We start from the raw sequence: 25,630 nt of genomic DNA, 5'->3' as shown, positions 1-25,630 counted from the left end.
TAAAGGAAACGTCAAGAAAGTAAAGCTGACTGTAGATTCTCCCAAGACTGTATGTGATGTTCTAGAACTCTGATGAATATGAATACACATCCGTTCAAGCAACTGATAGCTAGACATGTGTTGTTTCAGCTACAGTCCACACTCACTGAACAAGTCTCATCAACAAATACACACACCCTCTGTCCATCTTACCAACTAGGAGTTTATTCTATTCACATATAGTGACACAATGCCAACAAAGAAATATGCATTTGAAAACGTTTAGATTAAAAGGGGGAGTTTGTTGCCAGCAACAGTATTTCGGTACACGTCATATCCTATCCAGAGAAAACACTGTAAAATGAGTTCACAAAATCCTAAATTGCATATTTCTACTCAATACAAATTAAAGAAAATATTGTTATCTACAATATGTGTGCATTCTGAATACGAGTCGGTTAACATATGGGAAGATTCATATTATGAAAACGAAACTTTGGTTATGATAGTTATTCACATTCGGGGCATTAAATTAAAAAAAGATCATCGTTTGTGAGAGATTGATGCTACATTTATTAAAAAGGCAAAGGTAATTATAGGTTTTGTAACAGCACACAACATCAAATCAACTGCATGAATGCTTGACATGATAAAACAAATCTTCATTTCTAACTACATATAGGGCTTCCAGTAAAATCAACATGCAATCATGAGATGGAATCCAATTTGCTTGTAATTCTTAGGTTGCACTGATTACCTAGGAAAGAGTGAACTTAAAATATACTATCCTATTATTTTAAATGGATGTCATGAAAATGGAACATCTGAAATTGGAGGTTAGCTGAGAAAATGTCATTTATCCATCTCCTTGGTGATACTGTGAAGCTAAATCTTGTTCTGGAGTGTAAGCTGTTGTGTTCCTGGCGTAACATCTTAACAATGCCTGTCCATTAGGTAACAGCCTACAAAGAAGCAGCAAATTTGAATACCATCTTCTGAGGACACTCTTTCAGGTAATGTTTTGTTCCTAATGACCAATTCTGTTTGCACAGCCATTAGACAAATATGTCTCAGAAGACAATCTAGACTCAAGCAACCTACCAGGGTTTAGTATTTTAAAGATTGGATGTGCTAAAAAAGCTTTTATTTCAAAATGTCTCCAGATTTTCTTTCCTCCATTAGATGGACGGCACTGCCTCAATTTCTAAAATAACATGCTTGTGTGCAATTGTTTTTTTTATCGTGATTTTATATTTGTTTTTGCTTTTGTGTGATGAGACAGAAACTAAGATACAAAAGATAAAGAATGTATACTTAAAACAGTCCTTAATATTACTTGAAGGAGTTAACCCTAACCCTAGTTGTTCTAAGGGCCCATGTCCACAAATCATGTTTTTCTCATCGCTAGCAACTTTTTTCAATTGATTCCAATGAGAACAGAGCACATGCCGTCGGAATCGACTGCCACCAGAAAAAGCCAAGCGTCTTTCTTCTGAGCTCCGCTGACGTCACTGTAAGAATTGGATGAAAAGCTTTCTTTTTGCTGTCACGATCCAACGGAAATGATCATAACAAAGATCCATTAGGCAGTTTTTTGGGATTGGATCGTCTGGATGGACACTGGTTGTTGCTGCCGGTAAATGTGTGTGACTTTTATTTCAAATCCATGCTAGTTAGTTAAACAATACTTTCTTAATACATCTCGACTCAAGTCTGGCTTGATTGTCTCAGGCCTATTTTTCAGCAGAGAGGACGCTGGCGTAGACTGTTCGCCGCTTCTCCGGCTGTACTTAGTAGTGTTTTTGTTTTGTTTGTTTGTTTGTCGTTCTTTGCCGGCTCTATTGTCGGCCTCATACTCATACCCGTGTATCACATATCTTCACGTTCTATGTGAACACGTCTTTACACCCAATTCCTCTGGTCTTTTACCTGTATGCAGCAACTGCTACATCAGCTATTGTATCTAGCTTGTAGCAGCTAGCTGTAGCAGCTACACCGGCTCCAGGCTAGGTGGTCTCTTCTTTCCTGTTGATTCCCGACGGATTGCTCTGTCCTGCCTCCCCTGCGTGCCGGCTCTGGATCACCCATCGCTGACTCTGGATCACCCATCGCCGACTCTACCCTGTGCCATCATCACTACTGAGTGCTCGAGCAACCCACGGCTGCCCACCGGTGCGGTTAGCCCTCGCTGGCTAGCTCCGCTGCATCTCTTCGGCTGGGGCCTCTGCTACCCTCCACAGACCATATCTGGATTATCCGTCTCCCTCCAGTGCTGTCCATGCTGAGAGTTTTGTTCCAGGACAACATTCTAACTATCCCGGAGTGGTCAGCCTCTTGGTTGGGACCATCTTCTCCCAGCTGGCAATCAGCTAACGTAGCATCGTGCTAGCATACCACTGGCTTTACGATGCTGAAGTATTCCACCGCACAACTTGTTAATCTCAATAGTTGTATCATGCTACCTCTATGCTTGGCAGTCATCAAAAAGCTTGGGCTGTTACGTAGCAGACCCCGGTACATCCATAGAGGCTCCCGGCGTAGGTTTGTTTTTTCGCCGGGTCGGAGCCTCTCACCAGCTGGTCCTGCGCGTGCACCGTCCCAGGCTCGCTACATCATCACAACAAACCACACACGTGCATTGGCAATCTGAAGGCCCTGGTCTGTGTTGACAGTGTCATTCTGCTCACACCGCCAGCATCCAGTAGCAACACTCCCACATTCATGCTGCTTAATACCCGTTCCCTCAACAATAAAGCACCACTCATTCATGACATCATCACTGACAGGAAAACTGACTTTGTATGCCTAATGGAGACTTGGCAAAAATCAACAAGACTTTTTCACCCTCAACCAAGCCACACCCCCTGGCTATGTTTACCTGCAGAAGCCCCGCTCCATGGGTCGGGGTGGTGGGCTGGCTGTTATCCACAGAGCGGAAATCCTGATAAAACAACTTCCTGTTGTAAATACAACCTCATTTGAGTGTATTGCCTTTTCATTGGCCGGCTCATCACAGCTACAGGTTGTCCTCATATACCGCCCCCCCAAAGCCTCCGCCATCTTCATGTCTGAGTTCGCTGAGCTGCTCTGTCTGCTCCAGATCTCCATCCACATTACTGCTTGGTGACTTCAACATCCATGTCGACTCCAGTACATGCACCTTTGCCTCTGAATTTCTTTCACTACTCGACTGCTTCAACATCACACAGCACATCCAAGGTCCCACCCACACCAAAGGTCACACACTGGACCTCGTGTGCTCTATTGGCACCCCTCCATCCATCTCCAGTGCCTGGACCTAGCTGTTGCGGACCACCATGCCATACTATTTTCTGTTCCTGTCCTCCTGCCCATGCAGCGTGCAAAACGCACCATCACATTCAGGAACACCAAAACACTGAGTGCACCAGCCCTGACTAGCACGATAGCATCCCACCTAGCCTCCATTCCCCTTACCACCACAGTGGATGGCCTGGTTGCTCGCTACAACACAGCTCTATCCCTCAGCCTTGACTCTCTAGCCCCCCTCAAAACTAGGGCTGCAACAAACGACTAATTTGATAATCGATTAATCTATCGATTAATGAAACGATTAATCGACTATTCGGACTATTTTGCCTTGCACAATTTCTCAAACGCTCTTAGTTAGCCATCAACTTTTAGATTTAGCTTGAGGTTGTTTTAGGCATGTGGAAACTAACAATGAAGACAATAAAGATGAATACTTGATTCAAAAATACATATATTATTAAATTAACTAAACAAATTGCAAACAAAATTAACATTGCTTTTTATTTAAATTAAATAAATAATATTTCACATCAAAAGAAACAACAATGTTTTAAACAAATCGTATTAAATAATGTGATGACAGAACTGTAAACAGAATAGCTGAAACTTTAACAAAATAAATAACTCGGTTACCTCTAATCATTAACCCATGTTTGTATCATTTTGTTAACTCCGTAGCGTAGAGACAGTCGAACCCGGTGCATTTCTCCGTCTGAATGTGGTGCACTTTTGCTAAATGTTTAGACAAATTGCTCGTGTTACCGCCCTTACATGCTAAACTCTTATTGCACTATTGGCAACGAGCATTGTCCACCTCAAGACATTTAACCACACCTTGGAGCGCTAAGTCTCCGCCATCCCCGCCGTGTGTGTGTTGCATGCATGTAGCACACAGACGGGGGAGAGAGATCTCTCGTCTGGATTGGAGAGATCGAAAATACATCATAGACGCATTTTTGCATGTTAGAGACGAGTTGGCGACCCTAAGACAGCGATATAATGTTTATGTAGCAATAATACATATGACATATATTTTTTAAATGTCTCCAGTACCGATAAAAAGACCGATAACGTTGGAGCTTAACGTGATGACGTCACCAACGAATCGACGACTGAATTAGTTGGCAACTAATTTGGTCATCGATTTTAATCGATTAAGTCGATTAGTTATTGCACCCCTACTCAAAACCCGGACTGTCTCCTTTACCCGTTCGGCCCCTTGGTTCACCACTGAACTCCGCACCCTGAAGGCTTCTGGTCGTCGGCTAGAGAGACTAAAAAAAAGAACTGGCCTCACCGTCCACCGTGAAGCCTATCAGGACCATGTAAAGTCCTACAAAGAAGCCCTCTCCCGGGCTAGGTCTTTGTACTACTCCACCCTCATTGGCAACCAACAATGCCAACCGAGAATGCTGTTCTCCACCATAAACCGGCTTCTCCGCCCCCCCATCCTCCAGGTGCTCTCGACCTCTGCTCGAAGTTCCCAAAGTCGATTCCATCCACCAGCAGCTTCTGTGGTGCCTGCATCCCCCCCCCCCCCCCCCCCCTATTCCAACCTCACCCCAGCTGCAAGGTACTATTTGCCGATCTAGGTGCAGCCTCTCCACCTTCTCCCCAGTGGATGCCCTCCTAATAACCAAGCTGGTCACAAAGGCCAATACATCAACCTGCTCTCTCGACCCCATGCCCACAGCCTTGGTCAAAGCAGCCCTACCCACCATCTGCCCCATCATAGTTGACATAGTGAACTTGTCCCTGTCTTCTGGCACAGTCTCACCCTGCCTCAAAACTGCCTCAGTCTCTCCTATCCTGAAGAAGCCTGGCTTGGACCCGGAGGACCTAAACAACCACCGGCCGATCTCAAACCTTCCATTCCTCAGTAAAATCTTGGAAAGAGCAGTTGCCGCACAACTGCAACACCACATGTCATACCATGAGCTCTATGAACCCCTTCAGTCTGGCTTCAGACCCCACCACAGCACAGAGACTTCCCTCATTAAAATCACAAACGACCTCCTCATCGCATCTGATTCTGGCCTCATCAGCATTCTCATCCTCCTGGACCTCTCTGCAGCCTTCGATACCATATCCCATACCATCCTCCTCAGCCGCCTGTCTGACTACCTTGGCCTCAGTGACACAGCTCTTGCCTGGTTCGAGCCCTACCTCTCTAACAGGAAACACTTTGTCACCATCAGTGACTGCAGCTCCCCTCCGGCCCCAGTCAACCAAGGTGTACCTCAAGGCTCTGTGCTTGGACCCCTCCTATTCACCATCTACATGCTCCCACTTGGTCAAATCATCCGCCAACATGGTCTCAGCTTTCACTCTTATGCTGATTACACACAGCTCTATCTCTGCACCAAAGCGTCCACTCAGCTCCCCCCTCAATCCCTTGTCAACTGCCTCCAGGACATAACAAACTGGATGTCATCAAACCTGCTCAAAATCAACAGCAATAAAACAGAGTTCATGATTGTGGCTCCCAAGGCGCAGCTCCAGAAGGTCGGAGACCTACTTCTCTCCATTGACGGCTGCTCCATCTCCCCGTCCACTGAAGTCCGCAACCTGGGAGTCATCCTGGACACCACCCTCTCTTTCCAGGCGCACATCAAATCTGTTACCAAATCCGCCTTCTACCATCTCAAAAACATTGCCAGACTCCACCCCTCACTCTCTGACTCTGTGGCAGAAACACTTGTACACGCCTTCATCACATCCCGTCTGGACTACTGCAATGGAGTCCTGTCCGGGGTTCCCAGCCAAACCCTGGACAGGCTCCAATACGTCCAGAACTCTGCCGCCAGGCTTCTCAGCCGCACCAAGCCATGGCAACATATCACCCCCACCCTCATCCACCTACACTGGCTGCCGGTCAATTCCCGGATTCAGTACAAAACACTCCTCCTCACGTGCAAGTCCCTCCATACCCTCGCCCCCCAGTACTTATCGGACCTCCTCCATCCCTACACCCCTTCTCGGAGTCTGCGGTCCTCAGACACGGGCCTGCTCTCCATCCCCCACTCTCGCCTCCGAACTGTTGGTGACAGGGCTTTCAGTGTTGCGGCCCCCACCATCTGGAATACTTCCTGCCGAGATCCGTAATGCTGCCTCCCTGGACATCTTCAAATCATCATTAAAAACACACCTGTTCACCCTGGCCTTCGGGCCCTAGCCCTTTCTTGGTCCCCCGGCTTCCTTTATTTTTTGTTTGCCCTTTGATTGTCTGTTTGTTTTGTTTGTCCACCATGTACAGCGACCTTGGGTCCCTTGAAAGGCGCTATATAAATATAATGTATTATTATTATTATTATTACAACGGCACCGCCGTAATAATAATAATAATAATAATTGCTGTCATAGAAACAATAAAAGAGCGCTGGGAGCGTTTTCTGATGGCCTTTCTGCCAGAAAAAGGCCATATGTGGATAGGGGCTCTAAACTATTAATATGCAGAATGAATTTCAAACCCTGTCTTCTAACAGAGCATTTATTTTAAGCCACATTTCACACTTACATATCAGTTACATTGAGCAATTATTATTCATGCTGTACTGTATAAATATAAAATATGCCCTACATGCATTAATGTTTGTTAATTTATGTACACTTTAATTACCTCCAGTATGGAGCACTGTATAGAAAAGCAGAGCAACTTTGCCTAATGAAGTGCAAACAGTGAGGGACTGTTAATAAAGTTGAGTGGTAATTTTCTCTCAGTGCAAAGCCATTGGGTGTACGAGAAGAGCAGCTGCTACTGTAACAAGGCCGCCATTTTGCTTTTGCTTTTTTTGTACAAGATGCATTGTTTCCTGAACCTAATCTCCCTTTTGCAAAAATGAAAAAAAAAACGCACAACAGATTGTCTGGGTCTTGGTTGTTATAATGATGATTCTCCATGCTGTGTAACTAATATGTAAGCTCCTGTAATCTCTCAGTTTAAATGCAGTGTCCCTCTGTTTATCTGTGTGCGCAACACGTTTGAGGAAAGGAGAAGAATACAAGGGAGGTTAGAGTGTACGAGTCACTGTGTAGTAAGACGACGAGGGGTGTACACTAAGTGATAATGCAGGCTGCTGCCAAGAAAATGACATTAACACCAAAGACCTTATCAAGGACACTGTCAGCAACTGTCTCTCTCTCACACACACACACACACTTGCACACTCACGCAAATATACCGCACAACAATCCAGGGAGGGAGGGGGGGGGGAGGAAGGGAGGGGAAAGACAGAAGGGAAGAAGAGGGCATTATCTTGATGAAACAGTGCTTGATACAGTAGCCCGAGCCAACCTGAACACAACTCTGCTTTCTTTTAATGGAGATTAAAGTCAGCCTGAGCTCATCTTGTTTAACACTGCATACAACTACATCACCGTGTGTGTATGTGTGTGTGTTTGTGACTGCAAGTTTGATCTAATATGCTGCTATCTCCTCAACCATCATTACTACGCACCTTCTGGCCCCTGTTCTGGCGGCCAATAAAAGAGTGCTCAATCGTTCTGACCAATGGGAGCACACACATCTATTGACCATGGTGCAACACTACCTCGCCATTAACCCGCCATCACAAGGTCTACAAATGAAAAGGCTGATTCAGGGTTGGAATAAAAAATACGTTATTGATAATATCTGCAGGATACTTCATGGTTCTGACAAAAGTCTTACGAATCTGAAAGGGTATTTTCTGTTCTGCCCACTTTCTGAAATGCACTAGGAATGTTCAGACAGGTTCTGAAAGCTTAGTTCAGATGTTTAAGTTGGCCTAAATTTACTTTCAGGTAGAGTTTCAAAAGCTCCCATCTCTTAAATGTAGCATTCTGAGAACCTGCAGATACCCTGAATCGAGACCTTGAGTAATCCGTAGACCTTGATCTCATGACTGCTGTACCACATAGTTCTTCTTCTTCGTTTCCCTCCTAGATTCTTCTTTCTGTGGCATTGTACAAGTTGCGTTCAGATCATACATACCTCCTTGTCTACATATTTTCTTGCCCGGTTTCCTGGCACATTCCTTGGATATTCTTTTGACTGTAAATGAATAGAAGACTAAAGAATAACATGGAGCCCCTTGACGCGCAACGCACACAGGAGTTGGCATGCACACACACACACACACACACACACACACACACACACACACACACACACACACACACACACACACACACACACACACACACACACACACACACACACACACACACACACACACACACACACACACACACACACACACACACACACACACACACACACACACACACTGACACACACACACACACACACAACTGAAAATTGGGAAGGGGAGAAATAAAGACGCAGGGAAAGAATGAAACACACCAGCTCAATCAGCGCAGTATTCAGTCTATCAGTCTGCCAGCCAGTCATTCAGCCAAATCAATCGGTGATGATCATGACAACGACTGTCTTGTTTAATGAACTGTAGCTATTGTGGTGAGGCACAATAGGCTATGATGAGCTACAGACATGATGAAGTGGGGGGGAGTCCATCCGCAGAGGAGGGCAAATAAGGCGCTGAGTGGAAAGAAGCAACAGGAAGGTGGAGGAGGAGGAGGGAAGGATGGGAAATAGAAAGAAGAAGATGGAGGCAGCTATGGAGTGGAATGAAAACAGGATTGATGGCCTTGATGGATCCAACACACACACGAACACAGTCCTCTCTTTCACAAAATCACTCTCAAAAACGCATGTTCTATAAGCAATGTCATGCATTAAACATGCACAAGGTCATGCTTTCCCTCTACAGACAGACAGGAAGACAGACAGACAGACAAAGACAAAAACAACAAACCCTTCTCTCTACCAGGATCTTGTTGGTTCGATACCCTCCGCCCCGCCACCCCCTACCCCCACAATCATCCTTCCCTGGGCCCACAGGCTAACTCACCATCCTCAGTGGGGACGTAGATGTTGACAAAGAGGCAGTCCTCGCTCTGGTCCTGGACGTACGTGGAGACAACGTCAATGCTGTTGGTAAACCAAACCGGCAGCATGACGTCAGGCAGGCGGCCCTCCACGATGCTCTGAGGGCACACCGGGGCAAAGTGTGTGGCGTTGCGGATCTCCGGCCACGACGCCGGCGGCTCAGGTGGCTGAAAGCGACGCTCGCCGGTGGGCGGAGAGGCGTACGGGACTCCTAGAAACTGCACCACGGGACCCAGGATCTCGTTGTTAAGCTCCTTCTTGACACCACGCAGCCTGCCATACACGGTTGTCACAACTGGGTCGTTCTCGTCAAGTTTCTCAGCCAGAGACGTCTGTAGCAGCAGCAGTCCAAGCCATATTAGAGAGGACACCCACCGGCCACTGAGCAAAGAACCTTCAAGGCTTATGTATCCCATCATCCTGCTCCCACTCTTAGCAGTCAGAAGTAGCTGACACCCAGTCCTTGACTGGTGCCTCCACTGGGACATAGCTGCTACTCCGTGTTTTTCAACTTGTTTACTGCCTCCTCTTTTGTCCTTTCTTTTTTTTTCTGTCTCTCACTTACGCCATGCAGAAGCAAACACAAGCGAACACAATCACACTAAAATTACATTCACACACGGGCGTAAGTAAAGGGGGGTAACTCCGGAGCAGAAGAGGTTGGGGGTTGCTAATGATCCTTCTTAAAATCCAGGCATTGTAAAACCATCTGGGGGAAATGTAGCAGCCATAGGTTTCCTTCAGCTAGTTGAAGAAAAATCGGGGAAATATTCCTCACCATATGGAAAATATTCCTCACAGAAGTCCGTCCAGTAAACACTGCAATGAAGTAGATAGAAGCAACAATATCATCTTTAAGCTCCACTACTCAGAAGGTAGACAGGTCAGTCCGTGATGGGAGTTTCCATCACTTAGAGGGGATGGCCATGTACAGCAGCAGGAGTACGCAGTGGTTCTTGAAGATATACTTGTTATAGGTTGGTCCGGTCCAAAGTCTTTCCCCTAAAACACAGAAAAAAATCAAGAATCAGCATTCACACAAATAGAGTTTTTATCCAATTATTTACTTTTCTTTCTTGCTTCCTGCATCACAGTACTTTACATTTGTGTTTTACCTGTATGCACAAATGTCAACGTGAAGAGGAACATCTATTTATAGTACATGGTTATATTACTCAACAGCTTAACTAGCAAGGTGTCCGTCAGTATGCTGGGTGACAGATGTCTCCCGGTTATGGTGGACTTTTATTTTATACCCTACTCTTAATGTGGAGTACCCTCCATAGCTGCCAGAGAGAGACACTCTGTGCTGGTGAGTGGGGATAGTTTTGGGAGAGAGCCATAGACCTGAATGCATACCGCCAGCAGCAATAACACACGGCATGAGGATTCAGAATAAAAGTAGATATTGTAACAGGTTGTTTGTTTTTTATGCCGCCCCTAACGGCCGATATGAGAAGTAGTGGGCCATTGATGAAAGTCAGGTCAAGGTTTTGAATGTGTGTAGCATATCTGATTTTCGTGCTAGAGGACAAATATCTCCCAAACTACATCCTTCATCCTTTTCTAAGCCACACATCCACTTGCAAATAGTGCTGGAATAACAGGTTAAATAACAAGCATTGGACAATAAAAAAAAGGCATTTAATATAATCTGTTATTTCATTATCGTCTAATATAATGTCCAAGTCTGGAATTTGAAATAAAATAGGATGTATTAAATGTTATGAGGATTATTATGACATGTGATTTCTGTAATATCAATCACAGTCCTTTCAAGTATTGCAGATTATTTTACTCATAAACGGCTATATTTTTTTATTATATTAGCCAAATAAGTAGTTTGCTCAATGTCGTTTCGGGCGCCAAATTTAAGCATCCTGGTTCTTCTTTCATTGTTTGTCAGAAAAAAAATGTTATGCTGCAAAAGATTTTGGCTAGAGACCGTAGGGGGGAAATATACATGTTGCATATGTTTCATGACCACCTATAGGTGGGCGGCAGGCCTATACTGGTTATAGTCACTGTCACCGACGTCACTTTCTGAACATTGATGCAATAAAGTGGTTAACGGGAAAACAACTGAGCATTTTGGTAAAATCACACAATTGTTGGTGTTGGGGAATAATTTGCCCTGCATGTCCTCCTTCGCCCTCTGACGCAGCTGACCAACCTTGAGCAGCCATTATCTCCCATAAGGAGGGGCTGCCCTAGCATATTGTTGATGTTGCCAGACATGTCTTGTGAATTCTCCGGCCGAAGCTCCAAATAAACCATCAGTGTTTGCTATCAAAGCTCCAGCTCTCCTCGTGTCTCTCTGAGTCCTGACTCCAATTGCTTCAGAAGTTTCCCCCACAGTTGGTTTTACCAGACACACATGAAGGTGATCTACTTGCCACAACACGCTATGAACTGTGCAAAACAAGTTATACTATTGATAGTTATGTACAGACCATCAGCTACTCTCAGTTCATAATATCTAACATTACTGTCAACTCTGAATCATCTCAAATTACATTTACTAAATAACTTCATTATGGGGCAGGGTACTCCTCCCAAAACACGTGTAGACCTACATCTATTTTCCTTTCCTATGGGGGAGTAAATTAACACATCCATTTTTAAATGTTTGGTTTTCTTTCTTCAGATATGTTCCCTTACATACCCAATATTGGATTCAGTTTGGATCATGTTTTAAGTGTGTATACCATTAAAATGTTGCGACCTATACCAAGTGAAAGTGTTATCTTGTTTAATGAGTGACCTTTTATGCTAGGCAGCCAAATGTTTCGAAATTAATACAAATATCAATAAAGGATAAGAAGAAAGATAATGAAAATAGAACATCTAGAGGGAGTAAAATGCAGAATAATAGAGAAATATAACATACATAAGGTGAGTTTAAGGAAAACAACAACAAGCAGGTGAACTTAAATAGTTAAAAATATAACTTCTTTTTTTCTTTAAACCAGATGGAAGCTGTGTGTGTGTGTGTGTGTGTGTGTGTGTGTGTGTGTGTGTGTGTGTGTGTGTGTGTGTGTGTGTGTGTGTGTGTGTGTGTGTGTGTGTGTGTGTGTGTGTGTGTGTGTGTGTGTGTGTGTGTGTTGGTTTTTCAACCCGAGAATGTGATTTTTTTTTCACTGCTTAGGAGTCGATGTTCCACCTGGATGGGCTCACCTTCAGATTTCATACTCTGAGGAAATCCTATTTAGCTTCACACGCAGACATACGCACACACAAATACAACTCAACGAGCTCAGACAGCTGACAAGGGAGATACGACGTGATTACAGACATACATACATACGCAGAGATACACACACATACACGCTATGGGCTATACGTAGCTCACATTTATATGTGAAACCACACACGCATCTGCACACACACATCCCAGACAGAGAGGTGGGGGGAGACTGCAGGGGGGCAGGAAATAACAAGGAGTACAGATGCTTACAACATCAGCAGGAGGAAAACCATAATGGGAAGAAAAAGGAGGCCAAAAACAGGAGATGAAGATCAAACCGGAGTGTGTGAGATACAGACAAAACCCCACCGTGTGTTTGTAAGAGAGGGCTAATTGGTGTAAACCACAAGAAACGTGAATAATGAGTACAGTGGCATGTTAGAACCTGAAACTGAGCTGTAATCCCTGCTGGACAATTAATCCCCCCCCTCCCACCCTCAAGAACACACTATTGTGTTGGTTTCTAAATGTTGCCAGCTATATATGGACTTTGGGGAGCACATGGCAGCACAGAAGTGAAATCAAAAATATGTGGCTTCGTGTTGGCCAGTTATCAAATGGTCATATTACTTTTCTTCCGATAGGAGTACAGGTCCTTTTAACCCCCGAAAACTTATCTCAGATCTTTGTTGAACTGTATGCAGTCCTTTTTGGGCAATGATTAAAAAAAAAAGAAAGTACTGGTGACCCACACACATCTGGACTCCTAGAAAAAATGAAGGATTACGAAGATACAGAGGCAACGATGTTATGATTAAATGACCAGTTACATCTTTGTAATGCACTGCAGTCCTCTCCAATCTCTTGCTCCTGAAACTAAACCTACACCCTTTACAAATACTGCTCTGTACATTTGTGTATATACTCATTAAAAACCAGTCTTGGACTCATGCTACTCAACTATCTCTCCGTGCTTTTGTTTCAAAATGTTGCCAGCTATGTTTGTCAGCAAAGACTTTAATTCACTAGTGGTGATCATGTGTTCTATCTCGGTCTGAAGTCAGGGGATTGGAGGATTTAATGAACAACGGCGATATCAGACTGTACACTGAAATTGTATTTTGGAACAATTTTGCTGAAGAAAGATTTATAGATATGCATGCATTTTGACACCCGTTGTGACTTCCACAGGGGGAAATTGGACTCTGGGGAGCACATGGCAGCACAGAAGTGTAATCAGAAACATGTGGCATCATGTTGGCCAGTATCAATGGTATTATATGCTAACATTACTTTTCTTCTGATAGGAGTACAGGTCCCTTTAACCAACAAAACGGAACTCAGATCTTGTTCTGTTGTACTGTATGCAGTACTTCTTTGCAGTGATTTAGAGGGACAGTGTTCCATGACTCAGACTCTACTGCTAGAGGAATACACAGATACATTCCTCACTATCTTCACAACCAGAGAATCCATACACCTTGTGCAGTTTACAATCTAAAAACACAGAAACTGTCTTTCTTCCATGTGTTCAACAGCAGGGACATGAAAATACAGTTAAAGGTGGGGTAGGTAATTTTAGGGAAACCAGCTCGAGTGCCCTAGAATTTGAAAATACACAACCGGAAAAAATCTGCCACTTCCTTAGAGAGCCCCTCCTCCAACACACATGAACGTGTCGAACTCATTGGTCGAACATGACCAATGAGGGCACGAGATAAGTTTGTGCACAGATGGAAGGCTGACAGGCAGGTAGGCCATCCAGTTATTTTAGACGGGCCGGCTAAAATGATTGGTCGTGCTTTTTACAGCGCTACGGCTTCCACAGATGACATTTCTTTATGTATTTATTGTCAAAGCATTTAATATATTCATTGCTATCGGGATGTTAAGAGCATTCCATGGAATAAAACAATATGTTTCTGAAATAAATTACATACCCCACCTTTAAGTTTCCTTTTTTTGAAAGCATTATACGATCCATATTCATTGTGTGGAATCATGTTGGCTGCCATGTTGATGCCAGAGGATAAACTGCTTCGTCGGCCGCCTTAAAACGTCAGCAGTTTTTGTTATTTGTTCAGGGACACAGAAGAATTGCCTACTAAACCTCTTTTACTTTTAGCAAACTGTAGCACGCTAAATGGTCCCTTTGGATCATGTCGTACGAGAAAACCAGCGGAATATGCCCACATTTTAGTATACTGATGGATAAATTACTACAGCTTCATTCACATCTGAACAGCTTGGAACTGAAATGATATTCACGCTTGGATACAAAAGGCTGATGTAAATGTCCAGTCATCTTCTTCTCACTTTATTTAAATACCCTGAAACCCTATTTCTTAAAGGTCCCATGTCTTGGCCATTTCTACTGATCATAATTCCATTGTTGAGGTCTACTAGAATAGATTTACATTGTTCAATGTTCCAAAATCACATTGGTTTTCTCATACAGCATCTCTGTATAGTATGTGTATTCACTGTCCTACACGCCTTGTTGGATTGTTCCATTTGGTCCAGAGTGACGTCAACCTTCCCCGGAAGAAAAAAATGGAAAAAGAAAAATCTCCAACGAGGCGTTCTGGGGCAGCATAGACAGGTCTTTTCTGTGTTAGAGTTTTACTCGCTACAGGGTGTACTTTGAGGGTTTGTGACTCTGCAGACCGTTTACATGCATAAAAAGCTACATAACACACAAGGGGACGGGTAATAACCGGAAAAGCATATGATGGGACCTTTAATAACATGTTTGCTATGACCAATAGTCAAATACATTAACACACAATATTGGTTAACGTTATTATCCAGAGATTAACCAATGTTCTTTAGCTTAATTTGAATTAAAATCTTATCAAATACGTATTTTAATGTTTTTGATTATTAAGTTTTGATTATTTAATTTGATATAGAAGTACTCAATATTAGAAACAAGTTTGGAGGGGCTGTAAGTATTGATAAATAAAGTTTTTCTTATGTGTGAGACAGTGTTGTAGTCAAGTCACCAATTCACGAGTCCCAACTCTCGAGTCACCACTTTTCGAGTCAGAGTCCAAGTCCGAGTCACCTAGGGAGAGTCGGAGTCGAGTCCGAATCCAAGTCTGAGTCACCCAAGGAGTGTCCGAGTCGAGTCCGAGTCATCATTACCTGTGTTCGAGTCCACGTCAAGTCCAAGTCCGAGTCATCATTACCTGTGTTCGAGTCCGAGTCCGAGTCACCCAAGAAGAGTCCAAGTCAAGTCCGAGTCACAAGTCTTCATGTATTAATCTTAGTGGATATATTTGTTGAAATGTAGCTGCTCCTCTACATTGCTTTTATCCTGTCATGTTATACTAATCTGTCTATTGAACTGCTGTGAAGCGAGTTTGGCTACAATTCTTGTATAGAAGGTGCTATACAAATATAAAGCTTATTAATAATATTAATATTATTATTATTATTTTTATTATTGTAAATGAACTTTAATATGTCTAACTATATTTAAAATGAGTTACGTTTCAGAGAAGTGATTATATTTGTATATCTTATGGTAAAGTTTTCGTTTTGCACTTTTATTTTGATAGTAATAAGATCGGGACTCTTATTTCGAAGGAACTTTTACCGGAAGTCAATGGACAACGGAGCAGTGAAAACACACATGTATAATAATAATAATAATAGCTTGGATTTATATAGCGCCTTTCAAGGGACCCAAGGTCGCTTTACAAGTAATAGGGCAAAAACAAACATAACAAAACAAAAGTCAGACAGACAAAACAACAGATCGATTAGGGGCCGATAATGACGGATAGATGACGAATAAATTAACATACTAAATAGTTGCATTGGGTTTTTAGCACCAGGCTGATAAGGGCACAAGCTCTTACATTGGTAATGATTGTATAAAAGCAAGGGTGTGCAATAAACAGATACCATCAGTTGGAGAGTCTGACCACCATTCAGCCGGGGACGCTGCAATTATTAAAGTGAATGTTTAAATTATATCAATAAAGATTAAGCCCCAGAAAACACATGGCTACTTAGCATGCAAAATGACACATTCTGCATATTAAGTAGCCATGTGCTTTCGTGTTATCGGCTGAATCTTTATTTATTGATTAGATCACATTACTCTGATTAGGGATGCTCTGATCGCCAATTTTGGGGCCGATCGCCGGAATCAGTATCGGCCGATACTGATCACCGATCCGATCGAGTGGGCGGGGCCTATGGGGATCTTCCATTTAAAGTGATGTTTAAAACTCAGTTAATGGGGCTCATTCACTGACGCTTCCACAAACAACAACCAACATAATTATTACATTGAAATGAAGTACATTATTCAAGTTTACATTAACTTTGGATAATAACACGGGAGAAATGAGCGGAAGCGCTCTCTTTTCCTCTCTCCCCCTCTCTCTCTCTCTCTCTCCTGACAGCCTGTCAGTATCCGTCTCATGCAGCTCACTGATCCAGTAATGAGTGACCCGACAGTGAAGAATAAATATATTTATAACTAACTTGTTCCAGAGGTAGATAAAATAGCTAAGTGTGTTAGGTCTAACTCTTAGTGTGTGTTTTGCTCCGCTCACCGGTCCGTCACAGCGGGTGGAGCTGCAGGATTTCTGCTTCACACACGTTGCATACCGCTATTTTATTGTCATTTTCGGACACCTTAAAATACTGCCAGACTCGTGAAGCCATTTTTGCGAGCTTGTTTTGCCGCGCACAGAGAAAAGTGTCATGTATTTTACGTCATAATTTTACGTCATGCGATCGGCTCTCGCGATCGGCATTTTTAGAGAGCACCGATCGATCGGCAGAGAGTGAGTATCGGCCGATATCGATCGGTGGCCGATCGATCGGAGCATCCCTAACTCTGATGATAGTGTTCAAGACGGCCAACCTATATGTCTGAACTCGATCCTTAGAGTAATGTGTTGTGGAGCCTTCTCTTCAATCTTTTTTCCACATAACGAGCATTTTGCGCTGCTCTTTTCCAATGTGGAAGCAGAATGTGTGACAGCATACAGCCCGATGCGGCGTGTGTCTCTGGACATCTTTAGACTGGAATAGCGGGGCCCAGTACGTGAACTCACCTCGCAGGTGCACACGCCAGGACAGAGTACATCTGACTCGAGACAAAACTTGCTCGAGTCCGAGTCCAAGTCGGAGCGTCAATGTACAAGTCGAGTCTGAGTCATCGTGGGTGAAAAATTAACGAGTCCGAGTCATCGTGGGCTAAAAATTCACGAGTCAGAGTCATTGTGCGCGAGAATTCACGAGTCCGAGTCGAGTCCGCGTCAATCAGTGCGCGAGTCCGAGTCGAGTCACGAGTCCCGAAAATCGGCACTCGAATCCGACTCGAGTCCGAGTCCAGAATAAATAAGTTTTTCTCGTACTGCCTGTGCTGCAGCACCTCTTTTCACCCTCTGTCTGAAACCAGATCCCAGTCTGCTCTGATTGGTTGGCCAGACGGCTCTGTTTTGATTGGTCAACTGCTTCGAGATATGTCACTAATGACCCGCCTCTTAGCCATAGAATGTGTTGGAGCGCTAGCCAATATAGGCGTGTACATAGTGATGTCATTAAGTTACAGAAGTAAACAAAGGAGTCCAGCAGAGGCGTTTCAGGGGGGAGTGTGTGGGAGGAACACAGGCTTATGCAGACCATTTACATGCACCAAAACCTATAACATACTCCAGGAACGGGAAAACCCAAAAAGCAGAATACTCCCAAAACATTGTCAGACTAATTTGGTTGAGTTTAACAAAAGATTAAAAAAAGGAACAACATCACATACCATGCAATTATCTTCCCTTTCAACCCTATTGCGTGAGTTACCTACACACAACTTTCTTGCAAACAATCTAGGCTGTGTAGCCTTAAGGCATTTAGCCTGTAGCAAAAAGTGAGGAGCAGACTACAAATATTTGTTAAGTTAAATTCTTCATGAACTCCACACCAGCAATTCATTTTCATTTGTGTACTATCTACGCACCAACTGACAGTCATTCAAGAGACATTACTTGAGTAAAGCTATCACCTATCCCACAGTTTCCTCTGAAGTCTGAGTAAGACTTTTGATCAAGCTTTTTCCACATAAGCAGTAGTACTTTACACCTGTACAAATGTTTCTCTTTAAAATGCTCTGCATAAAAAGTGGGATTTTTGGCCTTTTGAAAGTACATAAACCTCACTAAAGTCAGCAGGTAACGCTTGCCTGTGATATAAATATTGGAAACACAACCTGAGACATTTCCTAGTGACAGAAAGAAGTAGGAAAATTACTCAGGTACTGCACTTTTAAGTATTTTAAATGTATGCCACTACATTATTTTTACTCCACTACATTAAAGAAACCAATGATGTACTTTGAACTCATTACAGGTTCAGATTATTTGCTATAAAGAATATATGATTTAACACATATCGTGATTGTTCCTACGCTAGAAAAAATACATAAATGAGACCTTTCCTCTCAGGTTATATCAAAATATGCCAGAATATCTAAGTTCATGTTTTCTCTAAAGGTTTCTTTGTTTGTTATTCAATTTAATCCCAGGCATTTGACAGTTTGCATCTAATGATGTTATTTTACTGAAGGCCTCATGGGATGCAGGCTGTAGTCAGTCAAGTGGCAGCAACATGGGAGAGACGGCGAGGCATTAAGGAAGTAAAACATTTGTGTTTTCCATCTGCCAGCTCAGAAACAGGAAACGAAAACCCAATTTTTTTTATCCTAGGAAACATCTGTTGAGTCGGGCTAAGTAATCCCAGACGCTGTGCCTCTCTCCAGTCGAACCACACAGAGGGGCAACAATTGTAAACTCAAAGCACCCGTGGTGATGAAGCTGACAGTCGTCTCATCCATCCTCCCAGCCCACACTGCCACACTGGCAGACAGAAAGCCCTCCTACCCCTCCTCCGAGCAGCAATATTTCTAAACAAACCAGCGCTTATCGACAAAAAATGATATGTACAAACACAAATGCAAAAAAAAGAGAGTGGTGAAAAGGAAGCTGTTTTCATTGATTGTTCCGCAGTTTTGTTAATGAGTCCATAAAAGTGGCTGCAAGTGTTTTTACAGCAAGGCTAGGGAAGAATAAATGACATGCTGCTCTTTGTCATCGGGGACACATGAACTGCCACCACGTGATGACACGTTACGCTCGTGTTGTGTTCAAGGAACCTGTCCTTGGCATGTTTAATTCTATTGCGGTCTAGATTTCTTTAAAAATGTTTTGCGTGTGTTTATAAATTACCTCGAGGGCCGTATCAAATGGTCTCACGGACCGTATATGGCCCGGAGGCCGGGGGTTCCCCACCCCTGCTTTAGTTAAACTACTATTACATTTAATTCATTAGATTCACAAACCGTGTAACAAACAAACATAAAACTCAAAGGAGATATGTGAAATGGGCCATCTGAATAGGAAAGTCAATGTATCATACAGAAAGATTTACCAACTTAAAAACACCGACCCAATACCCCAAAACTAATATCTAACCCTAACTGCTTGTGCTCCTAAAACATTCATTTTTCAGTGTAAACATTGGTTTAAAACATGTGAGATTTACATTTTATTTTTGGAATTCTCCAGCCATTTAATGTTTTCAAGCTTTGACATACTGTATTTGGTAAACATTAAGCTAATTCGAGATTGAGAAAATACTCCACTACACATAAGTCATGCAATAGAAACCATAGTCAAGTTAAAGAATTAGTATTATCAACAGATTACTTAAAATCTGTAAAGAGCTATTTTGCAGTCAAATGGACAGTGTTAAAAACAGCTCCCTTCTACTATTAAGAATATTTATAACATTTGGGGTATTTGTAGCTGAATATCTGTCCTGCAAAAAACACTCATCACTACAAGGTCAACTTTTCATGAGCTCAGAGAAACAGCCAAGCTTTGTAATATTTCAGTTTATCACAAACATTCAAATAAGAAAATACTGTATGAACATTTCAATCGTTGAATAAAAGCTGTAAGCTGTTATCTTCGAGATGTACTGAGTTAAAGGTCCCATGTCATGGCCATTTCTACTGATCATAATTCCATTGTTGAGGTATACTAAAATAGATTTATATTGTGCAATTTTCCAAACTCACATTGGTTTCTCATACAGCATCTCTGTATAGTATGTGTATTCACTCTCTGTCCTAAACGGCTTGTTGGAGCTCCTGCCCCCCCCCCTCCCTGTGAGCCCAGTGGCCGTCTGCGAGACAGCGAGACACAGCAAAACACACACACACACACCCGCAGCCTGGCTGGGAGTTTGTGTGTGTGCTCACACACAGACTGACAGCCTCGCCGCGTCCCGCCGTCTCAGGAAGGAGAAATCGGCGGAGCTGCAGCTGATCCATTTGGACCAATCCACGGACTTAACATAACGGCTCCGGACGTAACGTAACGGCTCCACGGATTGGTCCATTTGGACCAATGGGTCCATTTGGGTATGGGCACATCACTGTACCCAGGAAGAAAACAATGGAAAATGAGAAATCTCCAACGAGGCGTTCTGGGGCAGCATAGACAGGTCTTTTCTGTGTTAGAGTTTTACTCGCTACAGGGTGTACTTTGAGGGTTTGTGACTTTGCAGACCGTTTACATGCATAAAAACCTTCATAACACACAAGGGGACGGGTAATAACCGGAAAAGCATGATATGGGACCTTTAAGGGTATAAAGATGCATAACATATATAGCGTGTATCCACCTCCATGTTTTCAATGGTGGACACCAAGAAAATAAGCACTTTCAGCTACAGCCAAATGGTTAGTAATAAATAAAATAAAATATTATTGGCAACACCATAATCTAACCTGCCAGAATTGAAATGCAATGTGCAGGATTATAATTCCATCTAAAGAACAGGGATCAGTGAAGGGTGGAGGTGCAGCTTCGTCATTAGCTGTCACCAGAGACGCTCCGCTCTCACATCCCATATGTGTGTTTGTGTGTGTGTCTCGCTGCCAATGGCTGTTGTCGTTCCCTTGCTGCCTGTCCTCGGATCAAACCCAACATCAGTGTCTGTGTCCCTCTATTTCTGTCTCATCTCTTTCTCCATGTTCATCTAAATCCAGTTTTACGTATTATCCTTGCAATTTAGGTCCAACATTTATTATTATTTTTATTTGTTATTTTTGTTGTACGTTTGATCATGTGTTTGAGTTGGTTTGGGAAACAACACTTTTGGCATAAGCAAATAACTAAAATCTAAAATAAATAAATAAAATGTTTCCAATTTGGGATCAGTAAAGTATATACAGTAATATCTGTAATATATGTTGCTAAAAACACATATCTGTTGTATGCGGAGCCGAACAGCTTCTTTAAATCTCTCCCTCTCTGTCAGAAACTAAATCATAACGACCTTATGACTTTTGATTTGATTTGTTATGTTTGTCCGTCTTGGTATTTCTCTTTATGTCACCATATCTTTCACCCCTCCAATAGTTACCAGTAATAGAAGAGCTGTCCTTTACAAAGTCAAAAATGTCTGTTTCGTCATTTCCAGGTCTCAATTCCATTCAGTGACACCCACAAACCGACAACATAATTAACATTGGTTGACCAGTAATCTCCTCCTTGTAACGACTACCCAAGTATTTTGTTGGCAATGTTTTCCTTCATTTGACAGAAATGGGGAAGAAAGAAAGTGGAGTAGGACATACAACATGAGGTCCCACGGCTGAAATCAAACCTGGGAGGTTGCAGTTTGTTGACATCAACCACTTGGCTACCAAGTCACTCTGCAGCTTCTTTGTCAACTGAGATTGACGTCAGCGTGGTGCAGAGGTCGCGTTAACCGAATATTTTCCGTCTATGATGGTTTTTTCTTTAACAATGACGGAAAAATTTGAAAGCAGTCCGTCATTTTGACATTTTGCCTTACAAATCATTGAAATGTCTGTGAGTTTTGGCTTCACGCTGTGCGCGCTCCCGCGAGGTGAAGTGGACATGCATAACACGGCGCCCCCGCGGTTGACAGTTCACGAGCATGCTCTTCTCCCCCCCCCCCCCCCCCGGTTGACAGTTCACTACGGCAGTGTTAATTTTGGCAGCTGTTTTTGATTTAGTCTTAGTCTTTAGACGAAAATGGTTATTAGTTTTAGTCACATTTTAGTCATTTCTATCCTTCATAGTTTTAGTCTAGTTTTAGTCGCCGAAAACTCAAAACGTTTTAGTCTACTTTTAGTCGATGAAAAATTACATTTTAGTCAACTTTTAGTCAAAAGGTTTTCTCTCTTTAAACTAATTCAGTTAGGCAAATACAGGTATCTGAAATTGTAATCAAGGTGACAGCATCAAGTGTTGAAATTCGTAAAGCAACATTTCACTCTCTTAACACTTTACTTGTGTAATATCTAGGGATGGGTATCGTTAAGGTTTTCTACGGTACTGCTAGTCTTATCAATACTGCTTATCGATCCGGTACTTTAACGGTATTCTTGTATTTACTTTTTGTTATTTTTTAAAGGAAAAAACGAACAAATTGTTAACCAAATTAATTGCTTTATTTAAATGTGAAATAAATGAAATATAATTATGTTAAAATATTGTACTGTAGTTGAGTAAAATGTTAAGGTACTTGTACTTTACTGGAGTATTTAAATGTTTTGCTACTGTGTACTTCTACTCCACTACAGTTCAGAGGTAAATGGTGTACTTCTACTCCACTACATGTATTTAATCCCTTTAGTTACTTTACAGATCTGGATTAATGATGTGAAATATAATCAAGTGTTAAATCAGACTTTAGTTCCACCTGGAGTAAATTCACAAGCTACCCTGCAGTATACAAATATATACTTTAAATATATTTTGATGATCATACTTTGACTTGAGGAACTCTTCCTACACTATGGTATTTATTTTACTTAGCTACAAGATCTGAGTACTTCTCCCACCTCTGCACACCTGATGTGATAACGTTACTCGTAATTGGGGCAACAGAGCTACGAGTTAAGGAAGTCGAAAATTGTGCATTTCTCCGACTGAATATGACGCCTTTTGGCCGGCTGTTTGGACAGACTACTCTACTCGTGTCAACGCGAAAACATGGCAAACGAGCTTTTTCCACATCGAGCCTTGTAGAGTGTCTCTATACTCTCTGAACGCTCCGTCCCCGGCAGATCTCTGCCGCTGCAGCGTGTCTGTTAGGCCCCGCCCCCCGCACACAGAGAGAGAGAGGGAGATCGCTCTTCTGGAGTGAAGAGAGCGGAAATAATGATATTGCAAGTTAGAAATGTAAGATGCATTTTGACAGACAAGACGAACACTTGGGGGGAAATATGCTGCATTTTGAATGTCCGATAGTCCACCATTAACACCTTAGTCCCGTCTCGTCTCGTCAACAAAAACTAAATATACATTTCGTCAAATTTTCGTTATCAAGAATCTATTTTTAACTCGTCATCGTCTCGTCTTAGTCATGTAAAAAAGGTCGTTGACGAACATTTTTCGTCATAGTTTTCGTTGACAAAATTAACACTGCACTACGGTGCTCTCTCTGATTTAAAACCCTTGAATCACCCTAAGATCTGGGCCCATATAGCATGGACACTAGCAATTTCCTTAAAACCCAACTCCAATCTGCTCTGTTAATCCACACTTAGTGCATTTTACATCCTTTAGAACATAGTATCTACTAGGGTGAATGATTTAGCTCAAAAACATTGTATGCTGCATTAACAGGCAACTCTTTCCTAATGGAAGTCAATGGGAAAATGTATTTTGGACCCATTAATGTCAGGTCACTGACACGGCGGTTGTAGAACCACCGTTTGGCCACTATGAAAATGTGTTTCAACGCCCTGCTCACTTCCTGGGGGCTTGCCTCTAGTGCATAAAACCAACCAACCAACAAATCAAGGCAATGATAACCAGCCAATTAGAGGCATGGCTCAGGGTCATGCATTGCCAGCAAAAAAATACTAAGGTCCAATAATAATAGTAATTTGCTTCTTTTCTTACATTTACACAAACTATTAGGGTTTCGGATAATGAGCCATCGGAAAAATGTGAAGCCCCTTTTCAGTAACTTATTGTTGTTGGGTGAGTAATGAGTAAGTATTTCCTCGCTTCAGATTTTTGAAATGTTAAGTTATTTCCATATGGTTTGGTGTTTTAGTGAATGATCATACAATAGAATCGACCAATCCGTTTCTTTTAATGATACATCCTTAGACTCAGCGCTACCAATACCACTCACAGAGAAGAGTGAAGGCTTGCTTGTTCATACTAATGAAATAAATTACATGCAGTTTATCAGTGTAGCTCTTTAAGTCTCTAATGGGTTTTGAACGGTGGATCTCTAGGCACAGAGGTGAAACACACACCAGGGTTGTTAGATAAAGTCATTGTTGGCTGCAGGTCTTCAGGGACTCTGTGTATCGCAAAAAAATAAGAATAACCTCAAATACCATCAGCTTTATCCTTTAATGATATTTAAACAGGCTGGATTATGCAAAGTGGCGTTCTACCCCCCGCAGTGTTTCAAATTAAATTATAGATTATGTTTAATGAAAACACCATTTCAAACACGGCATCCTTAAATGAACCAAAACACATCTCAGGGATTAATGCTTTCAGCAGTGGCGAGCCGTCAGGGCCCTCTAGGCCCACTCTGAGGGCCTAAGCTATTCTAAAAAATTATATTTGAAAACATTAAATATATAATATATATTTTTTAAATATTTGTTTAGTTATGTTTTTCATTAGTTTTACCAAAATAACTTGATTTAATTTAAGGGTTAAATGAAAGAAGCTCCTTGAGCCGTCTCGGCGAGTTACTGTGAAGACAGGAGCTGATTGGTGGTCCTGCTGTAAGTTCACAGAGGGCCCGCTATAGTAACTCAACGAGAGAGTAATGTCAAATGACAGTAGGCTACAATTGACCAATCATATCTTCCCTCTGAATGGGTGGGCTTTATTTTCGCGAACTGTGAAGTTTATGCATGTGTATCATGTGTATAGAGTGATGCAGTGACGCGTCCTAAAAGGGCCAGGGGGTCAGAGGGCCTAGGTATAAAAGTCACGGCTCGCCACTGGCTTTAAGTCATACTGGGTCTTTAAGTATTTCGAATTGGTTGGAAAGTGAAGAAAGAATACAATTTTTTTATTTATTTCCATAGCAGTGTCACTGATTTTTTAATAATTAACAGAAACAAGCATGAATTCTTACAAACAAGGCGTAAAAATTACTAAATAGTATCACAAATAGGAGATTTG

General features: G+C 42.3%; 1 protein-coding gene across 1 annotated transcript in view; it reads right to left on the bottom strand.

The window, feature by feature from the left end:
• The window catches only part of nlgn1 (neuroligin 1), a 359,580-nt gene that overhangs the window by 309,744 nt on the left and 24,206 nt on the right, over positions 1-25,630 (bottom strand). Inside the window, exon 2 of the mRNA XM_034140692.1 lies at positions 9,183-10,222. Within this exon, the coding sequence (XP_033996583.1) occupies positions 9,183-9,708 (526 nt within the window). The 5' untranslated portion in view covers positions 9,709-10,222. The remainder of the gene's footprint in view (positions 1-9,182; positions 10,223-25,630) is intronic.

Source organism: Trematomus bernacchii, unplaced genomic scaffold (assembly GCF_902827165.1).
Source record: "Trematomus bernacchii unplaced genomic scaffold, fTreBer1.1, whole genome shotgun sequence".
Taxonomy (NCBI): Eukaryota; Metazoa; Chordata; class Actinopteri; order Perciformes; family Nototheniidae; genus Trematomus; species Trematomus bernacchii.
Note: the sequence above shows the minus strand (reverse complement) of the source record. Positions and strands in the feature narration are given on the sequence as shown.